General features: G+C 37.1%; 2 protein-coding genes across 2 annotated transcripts; both read left to right on the top strand.

Annotated features, from left to right (window-relative positions):
* The first annotated feature begins 4 nt into the window (after positions 1-4).
* On the top strand, positions 5-13,997 carry lrrc8ab (leucine rich repeat containing 8 VRAC subunit Ab). Its single transcript, XM_038300439.1, has 4 exons — positions 5-133; positions 1,358-1,560; positions 5,896-8,014; positions 9,382-13,997. The coding sequence occupies exons 3-4, from the start codon at positions 5,903-5,905 to the stop codon at positions 9,655-9,657; spliced, it is 2,388 nt and encodes a 795-aa protein (XP_038156367.1). The 5' UTR covers positions 5-133; positions 1,358-1,560; positions 5,896-5,902; the 3' UTR covers positions 9,658-13,997.
* Positions 13,998-17,473: 3,476 nt separating this feature from the next.
* Positions 17,474-19,001, top strand: ppil3 (peptidylprolyl isomerase (cyclophilin)-like 3). Its single transcript, XM_038299603.1, has 6 exons — positions 17,474-17,539; positions 17,768-17,842; positions 18,122-18,215; positions 18,314-18,381; positions 18,472-18,590; positions 18,730-19,001. Exons 1-6 carry the CDS (start codon positions 17,477-17,479, stop codon positions 18,854-18,856), a joined length of 546 nt encoding a protein of 181 aa, XP_038155531.1. The 5' UTR covers positions 17,474-17,476; the 3' UTR covers positions 18,857-19,001.

Here is a 19,001-nt window from a genome sequence, read left to right as displayed (position 1 = left end):
CACCCCTCGATTGGATGGCGAAAGTTGCAAGGATGCTTCGGATGATAGCCAACTAGCAAGTGCAAACAATATTTTGTCAGCATAAATACTGTAAAAAATTAACGTCCAAATTGAAGGAGGCTCATCAGTAGAAGTAAGTTACACGTAACATCCCTTTAAGACCAGAAACGAAAGCCCAACCTTCTTACGAATTGTGGCGAAGGGAAACTTCCGATTGAGCTGCTTCAGAAAGAGAAGCAGCTATTAGCCTGTAGCTAAGCTAGCCTATGCGTTTGCTGTCAGTTTTTGGCAAAACTACTTTATCTCTCGTCGTTTCCTAAATTGTTTTTTTTTTTTTTTTGCTTACCCGAAGGTGTTGGATTTTTTTTTGTGATTATTAGAGTCTTGTGACTATATTAAATAAAACATTTCAGCAAAAAATTTATTTTGCCTAAACTTTCTCTGTAAATAACTGGGTCAACTACTAAGAAAAAACAAGATGACGTGCATATCGAAAGGAATAAAGTGTAGATTTTCCATCACAGGATTTCAGAAAACGCTATAGGCCCCAATACATCAAACATATTTAGGTGGAAGATGCCATCGGGCATTAATAAACACACTAATGGCCATATTATTGTTTATGAAATTAACCCATGTGAAACTCAAACTTGTGGAGTTCTGAACAGATATATTGACAGAAGTAATATTTTTTTGTTAATCATTGATTTATATATAAATACAGTATTGATGATTAATGATTGATCCATACTGTATTATTTAATGGTTATTTAATACAGTTTATCAGATCAATAATGAAATAATCATCATCTAACTCAGTAATCGAATAATCGTTAACTGGAGTATAGAATCTCTAAAATTGGCCTTTATGTGACAGAGCAACACAGAGCAGTAACTAAGATTATAAAAAAAATAAAAATAAAAACATTTTCATTTAAGTTTTTTTTTAAATTACTTCTGTCAATATGCTCTGTTCAGAACTCCACAAGTTTGAGTTTTACGTTTAATTTCATAAAAAGTATATCTTTATAGAATCGTTGGCTATCAGATTGTAAATCGAAATAATCGAGATATCAAACAATTTGCAAAATAATCCTTAGTAGCATCCCTAATATATATGTGCATATATATATATATATATGTATACGTTTGTGTGTGCATATTTGTCATATATTGTTTTAAAAGCTTGTTCTTAAAACCCGTCATCAATGTCCATCGTTTTTTTTTTTTTTTTTCTGAAATCCATGCTGTTTTTGCATTAATTCAAAACTTTTTTTGCTGTAACCTTGCAGAATACAGTTAAACATCATCACTCGGGCAGGAATCCAATTTCCATACATTTTTTTTTATTATTCAGATATCCCATTAAACTGGAATGGCAGTGAAAAAGGAAATGATCCATGAAGACTGTTGGCTGCTGGCTGAGCAGCTGCCCCACTGGGGACATCATCAGGAGCCCAGATAACACCTCCAAACTGGCCAGTGTTTTATTATCTTAAGGGACCTGGAGCTGCTTAAGCTTTCCATCCAACAAAGCTGCTGCACTGGAGATGCTGTTAGGTGAGTAAAGTTCCTCAGAAGTGAACCCAGACCGCATTTGCTTATTTGGCAAAAGATCACACTAGACGACTCGGCTCCTCGAATTTACGGTTTCCTGAAAAAGTACAAGCGGTGATGAATGCCTTTTCCCTATTCTTGTTATGTGCATGTGTGTTTTGGGTGCGGTGGGAGTGCAAGGGTTGATGGAAGATTATTCCAGAGAGACACTGGTTGGAGACAGAAGCATCCGTAAGGTAAACAGGATCTTCTCCTGAAGGTCGGGGGAGTTGCTTCTCAAGGCCCCTACAGACAATACTCTGGATATTATTAACGGAAATGGCTAAGAATAGAGAAAGGGGGGGTGGAGCAAAGTAGGTCCTCTGGCCCTTTACTTGTTTGGGTTACACGGGCCAAAAAAGGAATATTATCTATAGAAGAGGGCCTTCGTTAGCTTGCGTGTGAGGTGTGGTGCTACCACCCAAGGCAAGAGATGAATCAAACGGGCTGGGTCAGGATTTCATGGAGAGCGGACTGAAAGGAGAGAAGTTGTGAGGTCTTCTAGATGTTTTTATCAATGGCTTTTTGGGGCTCTTCAGTTTGGATTCGTAAGTAATTCTGTTTTTTTACGTCATCTTCGGACGTTTTTACATTTCATGTAAAATACAAGAGATTACAAAACCTTTGTATTGTCTGCGATCTTCTAATTCTGAGTTGCGACATAATGAATTCCTGTGCTCTCTCTCTGAAGTCAGTTGGCTTGCAGCAAAGATTCACTCATGTTTACAGTGGATTAAAACCTTTTATATTGGCTTATGATGGTTAGTTTCAAATGTGTAGCATCTGGTATGATGTAAAATTTGCATGATTTTTTATGATGAATAACGGATGATTTGTGAGAAATAAAATCACTCTTGTTGAAGGCTTTCCATAAGGGTTCTGGAAAGGGAATTATTCATTTGGCAGATTTTGGCTGTAATGCAAAATTTCTCATCATTTTTATGACGTGTCTGTATTTGTACTGTAAGAATTAGTAATAAAACCATCATTCTTATTTGTAGTTCTATATAAGGAAGCTTATACCAAATTCAGTGAATATTTGGCTGAATTATTAACTGGTATGAAAGTAATTGTTCTGCACTTGCAGCATTTTTGCTCAGTATTACCATGGAATGGAATCATTTAGTATTAAAATGTCATTCAAATTATCTGGTGTTTTATATTCATTTTAGCAAAGTAAATGTTAAAATAAGTTTTTGGATTTTAGATTATCTTATGGCCTAAAAAAGGGCACAGAATTGGATTAATATAATTTATATTGATGGAAATGTGTTAATTTCAGAGCAGTCAGAAAGTGGGGGCTTTAAGGTATACCAGGAGCTGCACCGTGTTTCCAAACTGTAACAGAGTGCACAACATTAATGCTGGAATGCAGTATTAGTTGGTTGTTTGTATTTTCAATTAAAAAAATGACATTTAGATTAACTGTTATGTGCGATGAGGCATGAATTTTCACTTTGCTTATAGGTAGGGTGATTAGATCCTAAAAAAACAAATATTGGACAACTAGGGCACTTATTAGGGACAATGTGGGACATAAGCAACCTTTCCAGCTGTGTCTTTCTTTGTGACTCACTGTTACAGTGTTGCCTTACATCACGCTCCCCTCATATGAAATTTAAAAATAACTTTAGAAAACTTCACTTCAAACCCTGCCACTGTCCTCACCCAGTGTAAGAAAGTAAAACATTTTTTCTGTCTTTCTTTATGTCCTCTTATCTGTCTTAAAATCTTTTACCAAACATGTTTTAAAAACATTGTGAGCAGGTTGGTGACGAAGTGGGCACAGCTCTGTGACAATAGCTGCAGCTTTGCTTTCTTTGCTTTTTTGAAAAGGGCATATAGATATATTATATTTTTTTGTTTTTGTTTGAACCAGTGAAACAGCTTGACACAGTCCAGCACAACTTGCATCACACATGCAGGCATTATTATTCTTACTGCGTTAAATAGTCAAACCTTGACATAGATCAGGTCACAGAAAATGTTGAAAACATCAATTGACAGATGCGAAACAGAAGAGTCAAATGTTACAGAGGTTTTCTAGCTGATGCTGCTATTACATTATTAAGCGATTAGTAAATAATGGTTTATTGCATTCTAAACATAATTATTTACGATTAAACAAAGCCATGTTTGCTTTATCTCTGTGATCTTAATGAAGCCTCTTCCATTGAATGTGTTAGATCTAATAGAGTCATGTGGCAGGTTGACTCTCCTTAGAAACCTTGTTATACTTTAGAACAGTCATGTCCTGTTCCAGTTCTCAATACATGAACCTCAGCATGAGTTTGGTCGTTTCCTTGCTCCAAAACACCTGATTGATGTAACTGAAATATTTCCGTCATTTTTCCTTTTCCGAAGAGATGACTATTTAGAAATGTAAGAAATTTTTACATGTCGTTCTCTAATTGTTTTCTATGAATTTAAATAATTTTAATGAGAGTTGGAAACTACAACAGTTAGATTTTACAACCCATCTCTTTAAAAGAAAAAAATGCAGCTTTAAGGACTGACTTCACTCCACCAGCTTGGAAACTTTGCTTGTTTAATGTGCACGTTTTTAAAGGGATGCAATACTGCTGTCAGCTGGGGAATGTTTTTGTAGCGACAGTTTTTACCCACTGGGGGATGTTTTGCTTCTCTACCTCTCTTTATTTCATCCATTAGTGTTCTAATTAGGATCTTTAAGCGCAAATGGATGAACTTGAAATGGGTAAAAGCATGTTTTAGCCTGGAGACAATATACAGAATATACAAAAGTACTATTTATATTGTGAATATTTTTACAGACTATTGTACTTATTTCTGATCTGTTTAAGATCAATACATAATATAATGGTATTAATTGGCAATTGTTTCCACTTTTACGGCAACTGCTTTTAATTTTCCGTCAAACATTCACCGTAGCATCCAGATATAGATTTTACAGCAGAGGCAGAGCTTTCGCAGCTGTATGAGCTGCCACTTTAGGAGTCGGTCATGTATCTTCTCCTCCACAATAAGCCGTCTCTTATCTTCCCTACATTGTCAAAAATGATGTATATCTTTATTAAGACCCAGAATTGTTGCACAGGAAGCTAAAAACAAGCCTGTTGTTAGGGAACAGAGGGATGGAACTGCAGGCGTGAATTCTTCTATTCTACAATTGTTCTTTAACATCACAGTAGTAAAATTATTCAGTTGTATGATTAGCTTGTTATGCAGCCCTTAGTTGAAATTATTGTCAAAGGTTTGCCCTTTGGTTGTTCCAAAAACTTTTAAATATAAAGGAGATGCCACATTAAGTCATAATTGGAGGACCAGTCGAGACTAATTATGATGAGAGAGCGTTGGCCAAACGATCATAATGGGCAGAGTGAAGGATCTTCCTAATATCTGTGTTAACCATCAGTATTAAACATTTACATTAAGGTACCATCCGGCAGCTTTTATGGTTCAGGTTTAATGTTAACATTTTGTAACTCATTTCTTTTCTTTAGCTTTTACTGTATAGAGTATGAATTTAGTTCATATTTTATGCAAAATCTTGCTGCCACTTCCTACTAAATCATTCAGGTAAATAAAGGATTTAAATCCTTACCATGCATAAAGGGTTAAACTCATTTTTCCTTCTATATAACGGGGTAACTTCAGGTCACTTTGCTTTTCTTACTGTATATAAATCACCTTTTTCTTCCTGTTACTAAAGTTTTCCCCTGCTTCCTTTAGAACAGTATTGTGGTTTATGCTAATCAGTTTGCATAAAGCAATTAAAGAAAATCTGGTCTTGCTTGATTCCTAATAGAAAATAATTAGAACTAGTTTATTTTTCCAGTTAAATATTTTTGTGTTTTTTTTTTCTAAAAACACCAATAAAAAATGATCTTTTGATTTGAACATTTTGAAGAACATACTTCTCTTACCCTTTAATAAACTTAGTTATCTTGATTCCTATTAAAAAAAGGTTCTCACTGCCTACAATCTCTCGACCTTATTCATCCACTGATTATTTTCTTTATCAAAATGTTTCAGAATTCAAAACCAATTTATATTTTAAAAATGCTTTTTTACATTTTAAATGTTTTTTTCTCCTTTTTATGGGACAAATTGAGCTCTATCTATGAATGTTTAAATTAGATAAATATGTAGATCATTTATTTAACTGTATGGATTAAATGATTTATTCAATCATCTAGTTTTTGGTCAGACTTGGTAAATTGTCAGGTGTATGTTGTCATGTCAGCACTGAAAGTCTGAAATCTTTTTAAAAGCAGCGTTGATGATTTGGTCACCAGTTCTTCTGTCGTCCTCCCACAGATGAGCCATGATCCCCATCACTGAGCTGCGGTACTTTGTGGACACCCAGCCTGCATACCGCATCCTGAAGCCATGGTGGGATGTGTTCACAGACTACATCTCCATCGTCATGCTCATGATTTCTGTTTTTGGTGGAACACTTCAAGTCACCCAAGACAAGATGATCTGCCTTCCCTGCAAATGGGTCGTCAATGAGACATGCAAGAGGAACTTCAGCTCCAACTTGTCCGCGTCCTTCCCATCGGAGCCAAAAGGGATTCAGTATGATCTGGACCGCCATCAGTACAATTATGTTGATGCAGTGTGCTATGAAAATAGGTTGCATTGGTTTGCCAAGTACTTTCCATACTTGGTATTACTCCACACACTTATTTTCCTAGCTTGCAGCAACTTTTGGTTTAAATTTCCTCGGACTAGCTCCAAACTAGAACACTTTGTTTCCATTTTGCTTAAATGTTTTGACTCTCCCTGGACAACCAGGGCACTGTCAGAGACTGTGGTGGAAGAAAGTGATCCTAAACCAATGAAAATGAATGGATCTTTTGACCATAAGGAGTCGGTAATAAGTGAGGATGTGGAAGCCAGCATTCCAATGATTCAGAGAACAAAGACGCGCTTCGAGCAAGGCATCGTTGATAGAACGGAGACAGGAGTTTTGGACAAGAAGGAAGGAGAGCAGGCAAAAGCTCTGTTTGAAAAAGTGAAGAAGTTCCGTATCCACGTGGAAGAAGGAGATGTCGTATACAGACTGTACATCCGTCAGACAATCATAAAAGTTATCAAGTTTATTTTAATCATCTGCTACACAGGGTATTATGTGCACGATATTAAATTTAGTGTGGACTGTTCTGTGAATATAGAAAGCCTGACCGGTTACAAAGTGTACCACTGTGCTCATCCGCTTGCTACACTTTTTAAAATCTTGGCGTGTTTCTACATTTGCTTAGTGGTGGTGTATGGTCTGATCTGCATGTATACGCTCTGCTGGATGCTGCGGCACTCTCTGAAGAAGTACTCGTTCGAATCAATCCGGGAGGAGAGCAGTTACAGCGATATACCCGACGTGAAGAATGACTTTGCATTTATGTTGCACATGATCGACCAGTATGATCCTCTGTACTCCAAACGCTTTGCCGTCTTCCTCTCAGAGGTCAGTGAAAATAAGCTGAGGCAGCTAAACCTCAACAACGAGTGGACGCTTGACAAGCTCAGGCAGAGGATAACCAAGAACTCTCAGGAGAAATTGGAGTTGCATCTTTTCATGCTGAGCGGCATTCCAGATACAGTGTTTGATCTGATGGAGTTGGAAGTTCTCAAGCTGGAGCTCATCCCAGACGTTACCATCCCGCCAATCATCGCACAGCTGGTCAACCTTCGAGAGATGTGGCTCTATCACACTCCCGCAAAAATCGAAGCTCCCGCCTTGGCGTTTTTGCGCGAGAATCTAAAGTCTCTGCACATCAAGTTTACAGACATTAAAGAAATCCCTTTATGGATTTACAGTTTAAAAAACCTGAGCGAGCTTCATCTCACAGGGAATTTGAGCTCTGAGAACAACCGTTACATTGTCATTGATGGGCTCCGCGAGCTTAAAAGGCTCAAAGTTCTCCGTCTGAAGAGCAATCTCACCAAGCTACCTCAAGTTGTGACCGATGTTGGCCTGCACCTCCAGAAGCTCTCAATCAACAATGAAGGCACTAAGTTGATGGTGCTGAACAGCCTAAAGAAGATGGTGAACCTCACAGAGCTAGAGCTCATTCGCTGTGATCTAGAGCGCATACCCCACTCGATCTTCAGTTTGCACAACCTGCAGGAGATTGATCTGAAGGACAACAACCTAAAGACCATAGAGGAGATCATCAGCTTCCAGCACCTTCATCGGCTTGTGTGCTTAAAGCTCTGGTACAACCAGATTGCCTACATTCCTATTCAAATCGGCACTCTGACCAACCTGGAAAAGCTGCATCTAAACAGAAACAAGATTGAGAAGATTCCCAGCCAGTTGTTTTACTGCCGGAAGCTACGAGTCTTGGATTTGAGCCACAATAACTTGACATGTATTCCAGCAGACATCGGTTACCTTCAAAATCTACAGTACATGGCAGTGACAGCCAACAGGGTAAGTACAGATGGAGCAGGTTTTTATTTCTACTGCCTCGTAAAAGCATGTTTACTCCTTGAACCTCTCTGTCTTTTTGCCTCAAATTAATTTCATTTATTTTATTTGATAAACTAATCCAATGATCTGCATTGATGTGAAAGGAAGTTTTGTTTTTATAAATGAAACTGTATAAATTGCTGTGTGTTTGCAGCCCACTTTAATCTAAAACACATGGAAAAAGTTGTCCCCAATTAATTTTCCTCAGAAATAGCCTTTAAAATAAATTAAATCATGTTCATTTTAATACAGATGTTCTGTGAAAGTCTGAAATATTTGGTCAGAGAACATTACCTAGATTCTTGCAGTTAGATTATGCAATATCCCAAGAAAGGTGAGGAATATAGTATGGAAAAGTTTGAGTTATGGTCAACTTATATAAGAATATCCCAAGCTTTGAACTTGTACAAGAGCTCTGTTCAATCAGTCATTGGAAAATGGGAAGGAGTAGGGAACAACTAAAAATCTAACAAGACATGGCCGTACATCTGAGCTGACAAGCTGGGTAAAGAGAGCAGTAATCAAAAAGCTGCCAAGAGGCCTCTGGTGACTCGAGGAGCTACACACATCCGCAGCCTCCAAAACTGGCCTTTTTGGAGATAAAAAAAAAAGCCTCTTTTGAAAGGACCTATAAAAAGTCCCATGAGATGCAGTTTGTTACGATGGGCAGATCAGTGAAGCCGAGCACAGGACAAACCTGGAAAAAAAAAATAACCAAGAACTTGAAACCAAGTTGGAGGTTCATTTTCCTGCAGGGTAATTACCCCCAAAACACCCAGAGCCGCACTAAATGGTATAGAGCATAGCATGTTTATGTGCTTTAATGGTCCAGACCTAAATCCATCTAGGAATGTCAGAAAAACAAAGTGGTAGCAGACTTTCTTTATTCAGATTGAGTTTGGGCTTCATTTAGTCACATGAATGAATCTGAAAATGTTCAACTCTAGATGTGCAGTCAGTGCTGGCATAGACAAACACTGATTACAGTGAAAGGTTATTCTTCAGAGGATTTATTCATGTGGAGCAAATTCATACTCACCCAACACTTTTTCAGGCTTTTTACAAATACTGAGTTTCTTAATCTGTAAAGAATTTGTTGAAAATATGTACAAGTTCCTTCACTAGTAAATGTTCACTCATTAAATAAGATCGTAGTGAAATTTATTTGATTTTTTTATGACTGAAATGTGACAAAGAACTTCAAGGAGTGTTAAATCTTTTGCAAGTCTTTGCATTTTATATTGTTTATTACTTACATTTGGCTTTAGTGCCTGTGTTTAACTATTTTTATTTCTCTTTTGTACAACTTTTTACACTATGAAACAAAGATCGAGGCTCTGCCAAATGAGCTGTTCCAGTGCAAAAAGCTTCGCACTTTAAACCTGGGGAACAACTGCCTCCAGTCTCTGCCGTCGCGGTTTGGAGAGCTCACCGCACTGACTCAGCTAGAGCTTAGAGGAAACCGCCTGGAGTGCTTGCCTGTGGAGCTGGGAGAGTGCAGACAGCTAAAGAGAAGTGGTCTCGTGGTAGAAGAGGACCTCTTCAACACGCTGCCTGCAGATGCTAAGGAACAGTTGTGGAAAGCTGACAAAGAACAAGTTTGAAGGAAGCCATACATACCCTGCGCTTCGATCAGGGCGCAGAATGGTGACCCTGAGGCACTAAGAAACAAGATGTGATCTTGTTTCAGTGTACTACCATTAAAGTAAGGTATTAATGCCAGTGCCAGTCTAGCAGAACCAATACGGACGCTGGTAGCTGCTGTTCATTTTGTTTATATTTTTCTTTTAGAACATTCTGAGGCCAGTGCCATTGTGATCGGGATCTTTTGTTTACAATATCACGGTGTGGTATTTATGGCTTAGAGGAGGAAATGTACAGACAAACTACTGGCTAGCTAAACGTAGACTACTCTGCATTCCAAAATAGTACCAGATTCAGGGTTATTTTGGGGGTTTATATGACCAACCAAAGCTATAACAGCAATATTACAAAGTCATCAACTTTCTAAAAGGCATAGAAACTAATCTCTTGTCCAACATCAACTAAGTTGTCTTTTACTCAAATATATGAACCTAAAACATTGATCGGGGTGTTTCAGTTCTACGTTGTGGACCACAGATCTCAGAGGCCTTCAGCTCCACAGGGTTGATTGGTAAACTCTTACAAACATTAAATAAATTAACACATTGGAGGTAAATGAGTGTCAGTGAAAGTCTCGTAGAGATCAGAGTTTTCTTTGAGAGAAATTTGATGGCATTGGTACAGCAACATTACAGTCTTATCCCACACTTTAATGTTGCTACAGCAACATTACAGTGTGGGATAAGGCTTTTGGGGCAGATTGGTGACCTAATTTATTTGGAATCTAGATTTAATCCTCCTCAGTGGATCAGCATTAGTGGAGGTTTGTATTAATATAACCAATACTAGGGGCTTGTTTTTCTTGTTTACATCCAGGGCTGCAGCCGTATTTTGATCTTTTAATAATCTTTTGCAAACCAATAGAAAAACATACTTCTAAAATATAAGTTCATGAGTCATATCCGTCTCATAGGAATCCATTAAGAGGCAGGACTTATCTTTTGGATTATATAACAGTGGAAACTGGCTCAGGAAGAGTAGTCGCCTTGGATTCTGAATTTCTGGGTTGGATTCCTGCTTCTTCCTGTCACAGCTCAATGTGCCGCAGGGCAAGTCACTTGACCGTTGGTGGTTTGAGTTGCTGGAATGAGTAGAAAAGCATATGAATTCAGTCCCATTACAGTGAAGTTAACGTTCATTAAGGCAGGGCCATGAATAGCATTGCTATCACTAGTATCAGTATTAATGAGCACTTTTACTCACACAACCATAAGCTTTGAAGCAATAATGAATCCCTCTGCAGATTTAGCTGCCCCCCTAAATGAGCCCCAACATTCGCACTGTACTCCCTCTTGAAACCAAATGTTTTTCTACAATTTTACACAAGGGATCTTGGAAGTCACTATTTTCTCAATTTCGCCTGTAGTTGCTGACTTGCCCCATTACTTCCCTGCATACTCATCATGCACAGTACCATGTCACTGGTTACAAGGTCTTATTGTAAATAGACTCAAAAGGGCTTCATTTATTAACAAACTCAGCAAAAAACATAGCATAAAACACAAAAATAACTGATGCCACACCAGCAGGGTGCAATAATTGTTCTGAAAAACTTTATTATACATAGAATGCATTATTCCCATATAAATTAGAGAAGTCATATAAGGAGACTGCTTCTTTAAAATGTGTCGTTATTACACATTATTTTCTAACAAAACATGTAAGAGTTCCTTTAATGAGATGAAAAATAAATACTTTTCCAAAGTGAAGGAAAGCATGTAAAATTGGCTCCCTTAACAGTTAGAACTAGCCTTGAGTTTTTTCGTGTTATACAGTATTTTCTTAAGTGTTAATTGTAGGCATAGGCTGGTATGATTTTCTAATGGCACAGCCCTGAGTAAAAGTACAATCATATAACAATATGGTATTAATACAAAAATTTAAAGGAAAGATATGCATGATGTTACAGTGCAGGATTAAAGTTTAAAAAGGGTCAACTTGGTGAGAGTAATGTTACATTTTAGTTTCCACATCTTAACTCTGTTATATTCCCCTGAATCTAAATAAAGGAATTAAAACCTTAATGTTGCAAAGCAAATTCAACCCAATTTAAGTCACTCAGATTAATGTAAAAAAAAAAAATTATACCTAAATATGAAATGTTAAGCCCTAGCTGCATAGACTCCATAATGGCCTGAAAGCCGAGGGAGATTCTAATACTGCAGAGCAGTAGTTAGTGCATTAGACCTTTAAGGTCACGTCTCCTAGACATAAGGGGTCATTGCTTTAACTTTAAAAAAGAGGTAAAGATGAAATATGGAGTGTTGTCCTAGTGGTTAGAGCAGTGTGCTTGTGCTCTGAGAAGGTTGCAAGTAGCCGGTTCGATCCCCTGATTTCTTGCTCCCTGAGCAAGACCCTTAACCCCTGATTGCTCCCCAGGCGCCACATAGTGGCAGCCCACTGCTCCCCAAGGGGATGGGTCACAATGCAAAAGTGAATTTCTCCATTGTGAGATCAATGATGTTCAATTATTATTGAATCTAAATACTAGTTAGTCTGCCCTTATGAGATTCACTCTCTGATCGTCTTTTTTATTCTTTTTCTTTACCAGCTTTCATCATAATTACACTGTCACAAGTACAGAGCAATGAAATTAAGTCTCTGCATGTAACCTCTCCCCTTGGGTAGCAGTGGGCTGCCATCGTGTGGCGCCCAGGGAACAGTGTAGGGTTAAGGGTCTTTGCTCACAGACCCAGAGTGGCATACTGTTGGAGTGGACTCAGAACCTCTGGATTCCAAGCTCTATGCCTTAACCACTAGGCCACCATTCCCATTCATGCTAGGACTCAACTGGACACGGTACAGCCGTTATAGGATAGCAGCTATATAAATAAATAGATTAAATAATTTATATTTATTTCATCCCAGTCCTGTTAGACCCACATACAGCTGATTGAAATGCAACCACATTAAAACCTGCATTCCATAATTTGCTCCAACAGGAGCAACTACTGATAAAACCAATATTTGATGTCAAATTGTATTAGTTGCATAACAGCAACTCTTTGAAACCATCCTATAGCTTGATAACTGCTATCATGGCCAGAACCAATCGATACAGATAGGAATTTTACGATTTTCCCATCTCCAGGTCTGTTTTCCATCAGCAGAAGACGACTCCAGTCCATTGATGATATGCCTGCTCTTTGTGTTGCTCTATGCTTCATGCTTTGTTGACAACAATAACCAAATAACCAGTTAGTATTTTACACAGCTAAGTTAGATGTGATGTTTTAGGAGCAGGTTTGTTTTTTGTTGTCAGTTTTGTATTCCTGCCTTCTTAAAGTTTTTTTTTTTTTTTTACTTAAGCTAATGTGTAAAGGTTAGAAAATCTAGCAAGAGATTGATGACCTAACATGCTCAAAAGTCCTCTGGACATTCCTTTTGTTGTTCATGAAATACACACACCCTTTTATGTCGTTTTATGTGATTGTTTTTTTTTTTGCTTGTTTTATTTAGTGTATTAAGTTTTTAAATTGTGTTATAAATGTAAGGACTCTTCTGGAGGTTCAAATATGAAAAAAAAGTTTTGATTTCACAAACTTATGCAATGCCTGCAAGTATAATTTTTTTGATAATGTAAAATGTTAAAAAAGTAGCATTCTACACTTTTGTAATTCTACTGAAAAGTATGAGAAATATATTAAGCTATATTCATCTACTTCAGTTGCATGTAGTTGTGATAAATTGTGCAATATGGTGTTTAAACTTAGTGTGGGTAAGTTACAATTTTTTTCTGTGCATCAGCCTAGCTTTTTTATTATTTGTAGTCGTTGCAGTACATTTTTTTTTATTTTCTGGAGAATATTTTTGCACTCTAGCACCTTCTCCCACTATACTACATTTAGGAAATTCAATAATGGCACAAAAAAGAGGTTTGTATGCTGTTTTTTTTTTTTTGTCTTATTTCTTGATGATTATACCATAAAGGAAAGTGTTATTTTGTCTTTGAAAACTTTTTTACAGACTATTTGGCCATAGGCCTCTTCAGACAATCACCATTAGCTTATGAAAAATATGTAAAAAGTAATGGTGAGCTTGGAGTATCCAATGCTTTGATGAATCTCCGATTATTTTTTGGTTGTGTAACTTTCCCTGTTTCCACTCTTATAAGTATTGAATAGTTTCTCAGGAATCCAGCTTGTACTTATATTTTCTTCTATCGGTTGTCTGTTTACTTTGTAATACACTAGATTCATGTTAACAAACTATTAGGAATGTTTTATGTACTGTTCAATTTTTTCTTTTTTATATTGAAAAGTTTGTGTCTAAAAATAAAAACTTTTGGCTTAATAATTAACTCAGCGCCTGCCTTTGTAATAATTGTGGGTATATAAATGCATTGAAATCATGAGAATTTCTGTTCTCAACTTCAATGATTTTCTTTTACAGTGGTTCGATGTCCTCATTTAGTTTTACAGAGTAACATAATCCATTCATCCATTTTCTGTCACGCTTATCGCTGCTGGGGTCGTGATGGGGGCTGGTGCCTAGCTCCAGCTGTCAATGGGCCAGTGGCGGGTTACACTCTGGACAGGTCGCAAGTCCATCATACATACACACATACTCACTCACACATAAGAAGAATTTAGAGAAGCTTGTTAACCTAACTGTCATGTTTTTGGACTGTGGGAGGAAGCCAGAGTACCTGGAGAGAACCCACACATGCACAGGGAGAACATGCAAACTCCATGCAGAAAGATCCCCGGCCTGAAATTTAAACTGGAACCTTGATGCAAGGCAGCAGTGCTACCCACTACTCCACTGTGCAGCCCGAGTAACTATGTTGCAAAAAAAAATATTTTATTTTTATTTTTTGCAACAGAGAGTAACTTTATTTTGCAAAAAATTAAAGACGTAAAAACAATCCTGATTATGTTTTGCAGGACAGTCTTAGTGCTCTAGTATTTTGCGACTTTAAGCATGCTTCTCATTTGCTTGTGCACCAAGAAAATACACCAGTTTGAATAAATTTTTCAGATTTTATTTTGTCTATGTGATGAGTTGTGTTCTATTGATAGAGTTCCCCTGATAGAAATGTCCAAAAAATAAGAAGTTAATATACTATGTAAATTGCAAAGTCTCACAAATATTGATTTTATGAGTAGATTTGGAGCCCTCAGTATTTTAGCCATTTCCTATACTGAGATCAACACACATCTGCCTTACTTGGATGTTCTCTTGTCTTTCCTTTGTAGTGGGATGGCAAAGAAAGCCCTCTGTGTCATATATCTGTTCATGTATCACTTGTAAACCGTAAACTAATAATAATGTAGGAGCCAATTATTTTTTGTTAATTTAAAAGTTTTTTTGTTTTTGTGCATAATCTAGCTAAGTTTATTCACTTTATTGTTTGATATCTATTATGAGATTATGTTTTTTGGTTATTTAGTCATGTTTCTTTGTTTTTGGTTATTTATGATTAATTTGGGTGAATTATTTTTATAAATAGGCAGTCAATGGTAGGACCAGCATGTATCTGGGTGGGCGTATGTTTTTTTAACAGCACAAGAGAGGCATGGAGGAAATGTTTGTCCGTTTCTGTTTGCTTGCCTGAGGAGAAATAAACTGAGAAAGTTAAAGGAGTTTACCTGGAACATTGTTTCTTTTGCCTGCGTAAATCACTTAGTCCATGGTGCATCTTTGGCCGTTGTGGATTTCTTTTTGTGTGTCCCCAAAGCTGGGCCACAAATAATAATAATAATAAACTTATTTTAAATTCACTTTATGAAGAGAAAAGCTCATAACAATTAATTTTCTGGATGTTTAAATAAATGTGTATACTTTTGATTTTCTATCATTTTTGATGTGAGATTTTAGCTAGTGAGATTTACCCCTTCAATGAAACAGCAAAAAAAAAAAAGAAAATAAATAAATAAAAAAAATAAAAAAAAAAAATATATATATATATACAGGTGCTGGTCATAAAATTAGAATATCATGAAAAAGTAGATTGATTTCAGTAATTCCATTTAAAAAGTGAAACTTGTATATTATATTCATACATTACATACAAACTCATATAGTTCAGATGTTTATTTTGTTTAATTTTGATGATTACAAATGACAACAAATGAAAATCTCAAATTCATCATATCAGAAAATTAGAATATTGTGAAAAGGTTCAAAATTGATGGCCCCTGGTGCCACACTCTAATCAGCTAATTAACTCAAACCACCTGCAAAAGCCTTTAAATGGTCTTTCAGTCTAGTTCTATAGGCTACACAATCATGGGGAAGACTGCTGACTTGACAGTTGTCCAAAAGACGACCATCGACACCTTGCACAAGGAGGGCAAGACACAAAAGGTCATCGCTAAAGAGGCTGGCTGTTCACAGAGCTCAGTGTCCAAGCACATTAATAGAGAGGCGAAGGGAAGGAAAAGATGTGGTCGAAAAAAGTGTACAAGCAAGAGAGATAACCGCACCCTGGAGAGGATTGTGAAACAAAACCCCTTCAAAAATGTGGGGGAGATTCACAAAGAGTGGACTGCAGCTGGAGTGAGTGCTTCAAGAACCACCACACACAGACGTATGAAAGACATGGGTTTCTGCTGTCGCATTCCTTGTGTCAAGCCACTCTTGAACCACAGACAGCGTCAGAAGCGTCTTGCCTGGGCTAAAGAGAAACAGGACTGGACTGCTGGTGAGTGGTCCAAAGTCATGTTCTCTGATGAAAGTAAATTTTGCATTTCCTTTGGAAATCAAGGTCCCAGAGTCTGGAGGAAAAGAAGAGAGGCACTTCATCCACGTTGCTTGAAGTCCAGTGTAAAGTTTCCACAGTCAGTGATGGTTTGGGGTGCCATGTCATCTGCTGGTGTTGGTCCATTGTGTTTTCTGAGGTCCAGGGTCAACGCAGCCACATACCAGGAAGTTTTAGAGCACTTCATGCTTCCTGCAGCTGACCAACTTTTTGGAGATGCAGATTTCATTTTCCAACAGGACTTGGCACCTGCACACAGTGCCAAAGCTACCAGTACCTGGTTGAAGGACCATGGTATTCCTGTTCTTAATTGGCCAGCAAACTCTCCTGACCTTAACCCCATAGAAAATCTATGGGGTATTGTGAAGAAGATGCAATACACCAGACCCAACAATTCAGAAGAGCTAAAAGCCACTATTAGAGCAACCTGGGCTATCATAACACCTGAGCAGTGCCACAGACTGATCGACTCCATGCCACGCCGCATTGCTGCAGTAATACAGGCCAAAGGAGGCCCAACTAAATACTGAGTGCTGTACATGCTCATACTTTTCATGTTCATACTTTTCAGTTGGCCAACATTTCTATAAATCCTTTGTTTTTATTGGTCTTCAGTAATATTCTAATTTTCTGATATGATGAATTTGAGATTTTCATTTGTTGTCATTTGTAATCTTCAAAATTAAACAAAATAAACATCTGAAATATATGAGTTTGTATGTAATGTATGAATATAATATACAAGTTTCACTTTTTAAATGGAATTACTGAAATCAATCTACTTTTTCATGATATTCTAATTTTATGACCAGCACCTGTATATATATATATATATATATATATATATATATATATATATATATATATATATATAAAGGCTTTAAGACATTTATGCTAGCAACAGTATTCTGTATCTTAATATCTCTGGTAGTATGCAAACACCCCTATGCAGATTTTTTTTAACCTCAAATATTTCCAGTTAACAGTAAAATGAAAATGTTTACTTACAGCAACAATTTGCATTTTAAAATTAAAACGAGCGCCCTGTGATTACCAGCGGAACCATAGTGCGGATTATGTTGTTTCTTTCCGGAGTAGTTTGTTTCGTGCACAACATCACAGAGGCAACATTCAAAATGGTAATTTCTTTGTAATCTATTTTAAAAGTTTGGCTTTGGTTTCAGTAAACTGTACATCCATCTCGTCTAGTCAGTGACGCTGTTTTTAATTATACTTATATCGCGATAATCACGTTAAAATCACGGATGCAGTCGCGTTACTTTATATACTGAGCTGATAGGAAAGCTGCGCGCATCATTGATTTTTAGGCTATTAACATTTCTGTTTGACTTCTTGTGATATTTCAGGCAGTTACTCTCCACACAGATCTAGGAGATCTTAAGATCGAGCTGTTCTGTGAACGCGCTCCCAGATCTTGTGAGGTAAGTTTAAAAACAAATTTTGACCTAATAAGAACTTAATCGATGTTCATTGAAATACTTTTCAGCTGATTAGTGAGTAGAATCAGGGGGATTCAAACTGGATCTATTATAGGGACAAGAAAGGTTGGAATTTAACAACACCGAGCTATGAGATTATTTGTTTTTCTGCTACTAAATAATGTACATTTACATTTCATGTTTACAATTGTGGTTGTTATCACTCAGCTTTAGTGAATCTGAAGTCATACTGAGAACACTGGAATTTAATTTACTTTACAGAACTTCCTGGCTTTGTGTGCAAGCGGCTACTACAATGGCTGCGCCTTTCATCGAAATATAAAAGGCTTCATGGTTCAAACTGGAGACCCAACAGGTATTGCTTTGGGGTTTGATTTTCAATCATTTCTCTTAGAAAAAATCACAATCCCTGGATTAGATGTAATGATTAACTGATTTAAAAATGTCTTGCAGGTACAGGTAAAGGAGGAACGAGCATATGGGGTCGCAAGTTCGAAGATGAGTTCAGTGAGCACTTAAAGGTGAGTGTTGATTGAGATTAACTTAAACACAATGACTGCTTTTTTTAAGCAACAATAGTTCAGCTGAATCACCTTTTTCTCTCTTTTCAGCACAATGTCAGAGGAGTGGTGTCAATGGCAAATAATGGCCCGAACACCAATGGTTCCCAGTTTTTCTTCACATATGCCAAACAACCTCACCTGGACATGAAGTACACAGTGTTTGGAAAGTATGACATATATGCCTTATAAACAGCTGTAATGATACATGTTCTATCTATTTATTGATTTTACTGCAAATTTCTTTGATACATCTTTCTAATTTTGCTTTCTCTTTTTTTTTTTCCAATATCACCTTTTGACATGTAGGATCATTGATGGCTTAGAAACGCTTGATGAGCTGGAGAAGCTGCCGGTGAACGAGAAGACGTTCCGTCCACTTACTGAGAGCCGGATAAAGGATGTGACTATCCATGCTAACCCATTTGCTGGATAGACATCTTTCATCTCAGATGTTGTTTTTTTGTTGTTGTTTCAGTGAGGCAGAAGATGCAGTGCCTTGACAATGTTTAAGTGAATTGGTTTTCACAGGGAGACGAGAAACTGGAGCAAATACACCCAATGGGAAAGAACCAACTATG

The sequence above is a fragment of the Cyprinodon tularosa genome, unplaced genomic scaffold (assembly GCF_016077235.1).
Source record: "Cyprinodon tularosa strain WSP-4 unplaced genomic scaffold, ASM1607723v1 ctg112, whole genome shotgun sequence".
NCBI classification, from domain to species: domain Eukaryota; kingdom Metazoa; phylum Chordata; class Actinopteri; order Cyprinodontiformes; family Cyprinodontidae; genus Cyprinodon; species Cyprinodon tularosa.
Note: the sequence above shows the minus strand (reverse complement) of the source record. Positions and strands in the feature narration are given on the sequence as shown.

What these genes read in the sequence shown, in the direction of transcription:
- ppil3 (XM_038299603.1), top strand. Translation starts at nt 17,477, where the DNA reads ATGTTGTTTCTTTCCGGAGTAGTTTGTTTCGTGCACAACATCACAGAG. An exon ending in TCAAACTGGAGACCCAACAG is followed by an intron (nt 18,216 to 18,313) that starts GTATTGCTTTGG and finishes AATGTCTTGCAG; the next exon opens with GTACAGGTAAAGGAGGAACG. An exon ending in AAGTACACAGTGTTTGGAAA is followed by an intron (nt 18,591 to 18,729) that starts GTATGACATATA and finishes TTTGACATGTAG; the next exon opens with GATCATTGATGGCTTAGAAA.
- lrrc8ab (XM_038300439.1), top strand. Translation starts at nt 5,903, where the DNA reads ATGATCCCCATCACTGAGCTGCGGTACTTTGTGGACACCCAGCCTGCA. An exon ending in TGGCAGTGACAGCCAACAGG is followed by an intron (nt 8,015 to 9,381) that starts GTAAGTACAGAT and finishes TATGAAACAAAG; the next exon opens with ATCGAGGCTCTGCCAAATGA.